At 36.7% G+C, this 10,732-nt stretch overlaps 1 protein-coding gene across 2 annotated transcripts in view; it reads right to left on the reverse strand.

Moving 5' to 3' along the window:
• Positions 1-5,154: 5,154 nt before the first annotated feature.
• Positions 5,155-10,732, reverse strand: part of LOC135219581 (uncharacterized) — a 9,012-nt gene continuing 3,434 nt past the window's right edge. The window contains exons 2-5 of one of the 2 annotated variants that reach the window (XM_064256466.1): positions 9,314-9,490; positions 8,049-8,608; positions 6,254-6,477; positions 5,155-5,863 (exon numbers count right to left, since the gene is read on the reverse strand). In XM_064256466.1, the coding sequence (XP_064112536.1) occupies positions 5,601-5,863; positions 6,254-6,477; positions 8,049-8,608; positions 9,314-9,490 (1,224 nt within the window). In that variant the 3' untranslated portion in view covers positions 5,155-5,600. The remainder of the gene's footprint in view (positions 5,864-6,253; positions 6,478-8,048; positions 8,609-9,313; positions 9,491-10,732) is intronic. The other variant, XM_064256467.1, reaches the window with a different exon arrangement.

Genomic DNA, 10,732 nt, shown 5'->3' on the forward strand with positions numbered 1-10,732 from the left:
TAGATATATATATATATATATGATATATATATATGTATATTATATATATATATATATATAGATATTATAAATATATTATATATATATATATTATATTCCTATATTATATATCATTTAAGATATATTATATGTTTCCTGTATTTGATTATACTATATATATATATATATATTATATATATATATATATATCTATATTATATATATATATATATATATTTTCAAGAAAGGTCCATACATTTTCAATTAATTCTATCAATCAAAGGTAAATGTATGGATGTAGTAAGAGTAGTAAGAGCTATAATAAACAAACGAATGCAAATTTATTGAATAAAAGAGAATGAAATTCAGTAGAGGTCCATTTGATCCTAACGCATATGGACATTCAAGACATGTAAATCAATAGATTGTATTGTAGGGTAGCATTGTCAGCGAAAAGGTAGACGCCAGAACCTTGTGCATTGCGCAGGCTTCTCTATGCCAAATGTAAATGTCAAAACGGGCAAAGGAGTCCTTGTAGGAGGCTTGCGCGTGGGCGTTTACACTGAATACTCAACACAAGGTCGTTCGTTTGCTTAACAAAGGGCTAGGCTTTCGGGCTTCCAAACACCTGCTGGGCCCTACCTTGTTCGACATCAGGAAGCTTTGTTTGGAAATGCTCCCTCTTCCCTCTCTCCTCCTTCCCTCGCGGTAGACTGAGCATTTCGAAGAGTTGTTGCATGATGATTGAAAATTGGCAAGTAGTATATATATATATATATAATATATATATATATATATATATATATGAATATATATATTATATATATATGATATTAACTATATAATCTATATATATATATATATATTATATATATATATATATATAATTAATATAATATTAAATTATATATATATATATATTTATATTATATATATAATATAATATACATATATATGTATATATATATATATATATATATATATATATATTATATATATATTTATATATCCAGGTTGAAGATGTAAAGGTATGTCTTTCACAAGTATCAAGTTTATTATGCCAACGTTTCACATCACATGATGCATCCTCAAGGCTGGGAAATTACCGACTATGAAAACTAAAACATCACTTATGCAAATGCACGTAAAAAATGAAAAAAAAATATTTTGCCATATACAAATGTAAATATTAAAACAAGAAATTGAAATGAACATCTACCAAGATAAGAGCTAAAAAGTGACTAAAAATACAGGGAGAAAATAAACATACAAAAGATAACTAAAGCGAACGTGTAGAGTATACAAACGGCAATTATGCTGTGAGCAGTTGTGTGGACGATGATTGCGTGTTTAGTGTTGGTACAATAGTTTTTATAAACAGCGACTCCAACACCATCGATTCGTCTTTATGGGCAAATCTAATAATCTTAAAATCATTTATATCCAAGCTGGCACCACAAATCTGAGAATGATTCCAAACATTGGATAATTTGGGATTGGACAATCCGCACCCCGTCCTGAAGCAGACACCTTGATGGGAGCAGAAACGGATGATGGAAAGCCTCCTCGTACATCCAATGTAGGTTTCCAGGCTACATCTGGGACAGGTATATTTATTAATTTATAAATTATTTTGGATGTCAAGGAATGGTTCAGTCTGTCCTTCACTCTGAAAAGAGAACGTGTATTTAGAGGATTTCGTGACTGTTTGCTAGCTAATGTGACCTTTGTTGTGCATTAACATAACCCCCCTTACCGGCACCCCTGAGGAAGATGACAACGACTCCTACAAAAATACTCCATATATAAGTTTAGAGTATTTCAAAATAATAATAGTAAACCCTATCAAACCTGCAGATATGATTTGGCTTCATTATGTAGACGACATCTTGACATACTGGAAAAGCGAGTGGGGTGATTTTGATGTCTCTCTACAAAAATTGCATTCCTTGGTCCCAAGCATGAAATTGAAAGTAGAATGGGAAAACAATAACCAAATCCCCCTTTTAGATGCCTTAATCATCAGAACTAATAACAACTACAAATTCACTGTCTTCAGGAAAGCGATATTCTCATTTTCTTACATTTTTACAGCTGTCATGACATTTCAGTTAAACTCGTCATAGTTAGTAACTTATTTCTTAGAGGCCTGAGAATTTGCTACCCAGACTTTTTTAACAGAGAACTTGAAACAATCAGAAATCAACTTATCTTGTTAAAATACCCCAAGCACCTAATAGAAAAAACCCTACATGAAGCAAAGAGCAATTTTTACTAACCCACAGAAAACAAAGCAAAGGGAAAATTCACAAACAAAATCTTAATCCCTCATGTCGATCATTCACGAGAGATCACACAAACTTTATGCCACACTAACCCTTTCGTCATCAGTTATCTGAATATATCGGGGAAATCCTTAATTAACGTTCAGCAGAAACCAGTTTCAAAATACGTAGTAGTCTAAGAAAGCTCCTGTAGGGATTGTGATAAGTCAATATAGATTCAAAGGAAAATCTCTGTTGGAAAGATTAACTCGACATAACTGCTCATTTAGATATGGACAACATAGCTCGGCAATTTTCCACTATATAAATAACACGAACAGTAACATGGATTGGAACTCGTCCCGAATTTTATACAAAAGCAGCTGTAGATACAAATAACAGATGGTAGAATCTTCACTGATAAATAGGATAAACCTTTCCACTGGAGCCTGGGGCAATTGACAGAACCAACGTCGGCTTAGCGGTGACCCCAGGCATCACCTAAGGGCATATCTCCCACTATATATTTCGCAAATGTAACTTCTGTCATTCACTACACGATAAGGGTGGGAGTTAGTCCAACAAAATATAGTCCTTAGCTTCAGACCAGGGTGTTTTAATGGCCTTATAATATATATATATATATATATATATATATATATATATATATATATATATATATATATATATATATATAAAATCGTCTTTCGTAATTTCCAGATATTAGTTATTAATAAAACCAAACTGTGCCTAGAACTGAAGTCAGTTTGGAAGTTTACATTTCCTTTCAGGAACTAACATTAAACCTTAAACAGAATTTGAGTCTTTGTTGTTGCTAGAAACAAACTGCAATAGCTTTTCCCACCATCCAGCAGCCACATAATGCTTTTAGTTGAACGAAAAATCTACCGAAATTCGGGTCGCAACAAAGATTGGTTTTCTGTGCAAAGGCAAACCTTTTTAAAGGTAAGGCTGATAAGCAGCGATGGAGTTGTCGGTTAGGCATCTGAAAATTATTATCATAGTAATGTGAGGGGATAGTTGCTATGAATGAAAGACTCATGTGTTGTATGTATCTTCTGACAGTACCACTGGAATATAGGTCACTTAACAGATTGGGTTGATGAGTAAACGATACTTACGTTAAAGAAACATTGCTAACTGATGAAAAGCCATGGTACGTAGATGATAATAATGAAGAAAAAAGGAAAATTTATTTCTCCTTCAACTTTAAATCAAGTTTTCAGTCCCTTCGATTCTTTCGAAAGACATTTGGAGACGAAAAGCAGCTGGAAGAATAGTATTGCGTCGTATAGGCTCTATCTCTGTAATGAAAGATCGACCGTCAAGCCAGACCTTATCCTAGAATTTCCCACACATTCTGTTTTCTCCTGTTTCAGTCAGTTTTCCTCTCGCAAGAAGGAAAGACTACCTCCTCTTTTTTGCCCTTGTCTCTCCTTTCTTCAGGTCATTAAGTAGGAGGGGGGGGTAGTGGGTGGGGCTCAGCAACTTCGTATGTACGGTTTTTTTTCCTCACCCATATTTACTTGATTTTGCGGAAGCCGTCTGCGAATATTCATAACCTTTTCAATTATTCCTTGCGAATGTATCCTAATTATGAATGGTAAGAATAACAGTAATGAAACTAACAGTAGTCTTAATGAAATTAGGAAAGATGAATGTCCGGTATGATTTTTAATGCAGATATTGTATTTTATATACTAAATATTTATTGCTGTTAAGTCAGTACCACGTGTAAATGGCATTTTAATTTTTTCCCTTAGGGCTTTTTCAGGAGTTGGTTAGTTCCCTGATAATGACATAATTTGGGCGTCCATGGGGTAGTCCTAATATAATAAGAGGCCTGTTTGTTGAAGGGGAAAGAACAGGTGAAATGTAGCCCAGTCAAAGAGGGTACTGCATATGGCAAATCCATTTGTGCGGGAATATTTATGAATTTGCATTTATAAAATGAAAACTTCTAAACAACGAAAGGATCAGTTTACTTGAAAAGAAACGCACGTAGATTGATATGTTTATTTCTGAGAATGATATCGATGTGTTCAGTGCACACCCGTAAAAGCGATCTTAGAAACTACGAAAATATATAATTAATATTAAAAAGGTCCTGGTATTTGTAACATTGCTTTTATGTTTTGAATATTACACTGTGCTTTCACCAGGCGTTTCTTCGTGGCGTTTTAAAAAAGTGAAACATTAAAAATATTTTTTGCATGTTAAACATTCCTGAGAAATTTGCGGAAGTCAGTATTCACAGAGATTTAACTTCTGTTTTGGTTACAGAGATAAAAGGTTGTTTTCCGTTTGCCTGAGGTCAAGATAAATGTAAAAGTTCTTTACGTCGACATCAGCCTCTGGATTTTTTTTTTACTAAATGTGTGGATCCTTCAGTTAGAATAAACTTCTATTGATGCAGTCACGCTTGTTTTATGAAGGGTTTAATTCAATTGCATTCGGTTTGCGACAGTACTATTACTCCTTACTTAGACTTTCATTTCGTGACGTCACGTTCTACATATTGGGGTCTTTGTTTTCAACGTCGATCTTTGATCACCCACATATTTCACACTTATGCTGTCAACTGTTTGTTATGCCAATCATTATTGTCCTGTTAACTTTATCTTCACAGCTTTCCCAAGTTTGTTTTCTACACTACTCTATACCCTTCAGTGGTATGTGGTTCATACTTCATATTAATATGCGGGAGCGGATTGACTCACTATGGTATCCGTATATCTTGTAACCGACCAGTTCTCCAGAAAGTAATACACGTCCAGTATGTATATATATATATATATATATATATATAATATATATATATATATACATATATATGTGTATATATACGTATATATACATGTATATATATATATTATATATATATGCATTTATGTGTTTGTATTCTGTACCTTTAATTCTTATTTATTCTGTAAACCATCTATTGAGTGATCTTAGGTTTATTGCTATCATTGTATTTTTGTGGGGATAGTCAGTTGTTTGACTTTTTAATCTTAGGTTTTGTACGCTTTAATAATGTAGATTTACAGTGATTTCATCTGTCTTACTGAATGATCACGTTCTGTTTCGTCTTACCGCCGATATAGCGATATCTTCGCACATTTGTTAAAAAATGCTGTATTGATTTTGCTGTTGGCTCGGCCTCAACCTATAGTTTCTGGAGTTAGGTCAGGCATAGGGAACAAAGCGCAGTTCACCTAGCCGAGAGACATAAGAGGGGCGGGGGTTGGGAAGAGGGTTTAAGGAGGAAGTCCAGAGAAGAAGAGTGTGCTGGCCAGAGACCGGGCAGACGAAGGTCAGCCAGCGCCTTTACCCTGCTTAATTTCCCTCAGTGATGCTGACGCTGAGAGTGTACTCTTTCCCTAATCTGTCGCCTTCCTCCGTCTCGAATAAGGCATGCTGGATGCGCATCTTGGCAAAGGACTTGGCCCTCCTGGGGAACTTCTTGAGGGAGGCAGCGACGTACCTGCCGAAGAGCTCTTCCTCCTCCGATTCGGCGTCGCGTAGGTCGTCGTTATAATAGTTGTGAGGACTCCTGTTCGAGCTCTGCACGTCTTCGTATTGGGTCCTTCTCCTTTTCCCTGGGGAAAGTTCTTTGATGAAACAACCTTACACGATTTTATTTCACATTATTATCATTATATATTATTATTATATTATTATTATTATTATTATTATTATCATTATTATTATTAATATTCGAGAATTTAATTTTAATATCTTGTAGCATTATTATAAATTGAAATTAGAATAGCCCAATTGTTTGAAGGTTGAAAGTCACTCTAGGTCTACAGGCATATGTAACCAATCGCCTCGAAAGATGCTTTGACCTAACCTAAAAGCGCTTGTTGTCCTTGAAAAAGAAAAAGAAAAAAAGTAACAGGGGATGAAGAGGACCAGAAAATTAATTTTTAATATTCCTATTATTTTAGATTAGTAGAAGTTTATGTAGAGTTGTAGAGAAGACGTACGTTGTGGAAGAGGACCTTCGTTTAGAGTGACTTGGACGCCAGGAAAATCGGGGCTCGCAGCCCCCTCTCGACTTTTTTCATCTTCCAGGAACTCTTCCATTTCTTCCTTTATAGGCCTAGCTTCAGGCGACATGTATGGTTCTGAAGTGGTATTGGATGGTCCCTCTGGTCTTTCTGTGGCTCTCCCTTTCCTTAAAACGTTATCTATCACTCCTACCATTTGGCTGCAAAGACATGTTTTTTTTATTTAATAAATATTCATGAGTTTGGTGTCGTGCGCTCTCATAAATTAGCAGTCGGTTTTCTTAGGTCAGGAGGTCATTTTGTATGGTTATGGAAAAAAGCAGTCCTTGTGACTGGATATCAGTCCATTGTATTTGGAAGACATAATTAGTATTAGAAATCAAGTCTTTTTTCAGGGACACGAAAGAATTTGTGTGCGTTTTGTAAGGCATTAAGTGAACAGCTATATGTATGTTGTAAAGGTCAAAGGTTGTTCCTAATTTACAGGTAGTATTTTATCTATATCTGCACAGTAGAGGAAGGGTAATTGTTATAGTAGATGGCTGTAGCCTGAAAAGGATTTTGTTTTTAATACTAGAAGGCAATGGTTGTTCATTGTTGATAACAAACGTCGCTAAGGATATATAAAGTTTTGCATAAATAGATATGAACGACCATCATCACATGTACAGTTGTACGTAAGATTTGAAAAGTACAGGAAGTGAACGGAGCATAATACGTTCATTAGATCAAAGACTGCAGGCAGACAAGGGTTTTACTTTCTTAACAAGGCATTAAATTAGAATTTAGATCGTAGATCTGTTGACACTTCAAATGGATGAAGATCGGTTCATATGACTAACGATGTTTATCTCGCTGCAGATGAATAATTTTATTCCATGAGGCATATTTTAGCCTGTTTAAGTGGAATATATTTAGTTTAGGGGAAGGTTAATTCTATAAATAAGGTTAGTCTGTCTTCAAGGAAAGACTTCTCTTAATCAGCAAAGTATCAGTTTTTGTTACTGGGAACTATGGGCTATTTTGAAAGCAATGGTTATTTTGTACGAAGAAAAATCCTCGTGTGTGTCAGCGTCCACGGTTTGGATGCACATTTTCGGAAGGAGAACTAGGATCAGTTTCATTCATTAGCTTATGAGGCTCGATTTCTGTGATGTGTATACAGATCGTAATTCATTTTGGTAAAGAAATCGGGGGTGCAGATCATTTAATGCACTAGAATAGAACCAGCTGTCCATGTGAATTGGAGGAAAACGAAAACGAAGCGTTGTCGAATATACGAAAACTGCATAGGTTTTGTATTAAATTATCCAAGTAAGAATGCTTTCTATTTTAATTGCAATGCTGTTATGAAACTGATCAAGTGAAAACTCTTCTTAGGTGACCTTCTGAATGTGTATAATGTAGCAACTTCAAAATTTGGAATTATGGGAAATGTGAGACCAGCATAAAGGCCTAGAAGCTAAGGTTTCTATGATTTTGGTGTTGTGAAATTACGTACTTTACTCGTGAAACTGAGTAGTATTGTGTTCTGACACTCTCACTGGAGTTAATAATAATAATAATAGTAATAACTGATAAACTTTCTCTATTGGGATCTGAAGCGTAGACCTGTGATTTGCCAAGCCAATAATAATAATAATAATAATAATAATAATAATAATAATAATAATAATAATAATAATAATGTGTGATTTTTATTAGAAGAGTAGTGATTCAGTAAGTTATATATTAATGGTAGTAATCTTTAGATGAAGAGGTGGAAACTTACTTGGTAACGGACTGCATGCTCATCACATGATGGTCATCGATGGAGGTCGTTGGGCTGGACGACCCCCTGGGACTCGGTGCCGACGACACCGGGTTTTGGGAGTCGAAGAATTGTGACGAAGGCTGAGAACCGAAGTTTTTCTCTGCGTCGTCTTCCTCGGATGCCCTCATCAGTGCGCTCAAGATGTTCTTCTTGAGCCTCTTCTTGACCGATTCAGACTTCAGGGAGCGGAACTCGGACGCTATGTAGGCGCTGAAGGCGTTGTACTCGTCTATTTTCGGTTTGTTGCCTGCGTCGAATACCCTCTCCAGGACATGTTTCTTCACCCTGGGGTCGAATTGCTGTTTTTTCTGGGTGCCCTGCTGTGCATTGGTTCCCTTGGCAGTCGCCAGGAAGGTAGCATGAGGTACGGCTGAGGTAGATGTGCTGTGAGGCGTGGCGGAGGTGAAGGTGTCGTGGGGCGCCATGGCACCTGTCGTTGTAAGCGCTAATGCAACTGCCTGCTCCTCAAAGGACAGGGGCTGTGACCCCTCGGGCTTGGGTAGAAGGGGTGCCATGACCTAGAAAACCATAGGAAATAGTATTGAACATTGTCATAAACAAAACTCATCTTAATATAACTTTTTTTCTTTTCACATTTGAACGCGTGAACGTAATAGGTACTCATTAATGTATTTATGCCTGGACATTCTATAAACTAAACCCGATGGATTTTGAATACGTAAATGACATATGGTATAGCCTTTCTCATAAGTGCAGGAAATTATTTTGTGCAAGATAAATTAGACATAGTCGAGGAGAAACTTAAAAAACCTTCTCGACAGCGCTACAATTTGTCATAATAATAAGCAACCATCTTCATGAAATGAAAGTTCAATTTTGTTCAAACCATGGCCCCAAGTGGCTAGGGTGGATGACAAGATGGGTTCAAACTTATCTATAGGAATAATTAGGAAAAAGTTTATTATAAAGCTTATGAAACGAATAAGGGTGGGGATGAGTAGATATTTGTAGATGATAAAGCACCGAAAAGACGAGTTCCGGGATTTCTCAAGGGCTCATTTTACTGCATGGCTTTGGACGGGATGAAGATGGTCTACTTGCAAGTATATCAGGGTGTAGTGGGTCACATGGAAATTGTGGCTTAGTCTGCTCTGGGCGTTTTGCTCTCTATATCAGTGATTCTCACTAGTTTAACCCTATATATATTTATATATTTAAACCTTGTTTATCATCCATTGTACAATTACTGCTATTGCTATCACCTGTGGGTGGTGCGTGGCCTTCTTCTTCTTGCAACCGGCCACAATGAAGCTGAGGGCATCGAAGTATTGCCATGCCGATCTAGGGAGTTCGTCACACCCGTAGGCTAACCTTTTCTTCTCCAATTTCCTTAGTTCCTCGTTGAATTGAACTCGTAGGGCGTGCACTTTTTTCTCCACCTGTGGAAAGTAAGAAAGCTAAATTGAGTGAGGCTGGAGTCAGACCAGTTTTTGGAAGCAACCTTCTTTAGTTGTATCGATCAGGTAATAATATCAATTCCGAGGTAATAATAATATATTCTGTTGTTTTCCCAACCCCTCAAGTTATCGTAGGCTTTTGAGGAAGCTTTAGAAGAGGAATCCATAGTCAATCCTGTCCCTGGTTTCACATCTAAGAACAGGAAGAGACATTTTGTAGAACAGAAGCATAGGCTTATCTGGAAGGCACGAGACAAATGCCCCTCAGCTTTACCAATGACCCAATGGTGCTCCTTCCGGAATCCCTGAAGAATTACTTCTTATATTAATTTAGAACTTAGAGATACTATGATATTGAAAAGGGTACATGACCACATCTTACATTTTGTGATGACACTGAGTAGATTCCACAGTTCATCTTGAGGCCATTTTAAATCTCTTTGGTTATGAGAACGATTAGTTGGCAACAAAGAGGTAGCCGGTAGATTGGTCCCGAGGTGTCTCTTCTTTCAATATTAAACAAAACCAAAATCATTATCATATTCACTCCAGGGATTCCAGAGGGAGCTTAGGTTTCCCACTGAGTCAGAAGGGCCTCTTCTTGTGCTTACCAACGATGCCTATAGGTCGCTGTTTTACATCAGCAGTCTCTTTCTGGGCTTAGGCAGGGGTCTGCAAAAGTGATGACACAGCCTGAGAGTGGTATTTGGTAATTGGGACCAAATTTTGAAATGAAGATCAAGAAGACATGAGAAATAGGGTCCATTCAATTAGCGACCCCCTACAGAGATTAAGCCGAGAAGCAGCATTCTGATAGGGTTAGTCTCGCGGGGGGTAGTGCTGTTAGTGCACCTCAACTGTAGGCATTACTTAAGGTTCTTTGCAGCGTGCCTTCGGTCCCTAGCTGCAACCGCTATCGTTCCTTTTCCTGTACCTCCTTTCATATTCTCTGTCTTCCATCGTACTTTCCAACGTCTCTTAACAATTGATTCATAGTGCAACTGTGATGTTTTCCCCCTGTTACACCTTTCAAACCTTTTACTGTAATTTCCGTTTTAGCGCTGAATGACCTCTTAGGTCCCAGTGCTTGTCTTTTTGTCACAATTTAATATTTAATTCAAAATGGTTAAGTATTATGTAAAGGAACAGTGGAAGTTCACTCATTAGGAAAAGGATGATAAGTGTTATTTCGTGAAAGGCACAGAATTTCGAAAACAAAATAAT

The sequence above is a fragment of the Macrobrachium nipponense genome, chromosome 1, assembly GCF_015104395.2.
Source record: "Macrobrachium nipponense isolate FS-2020 chromosome 1, ASM1510439v2, whole genome shotgun sequence".
NCBI lineage: Eukaryota > Metazoa > Arthropoda > Malacostraca > Decapoda > Palaemonidae > Macrobrachium > Macrobrachium nipponense.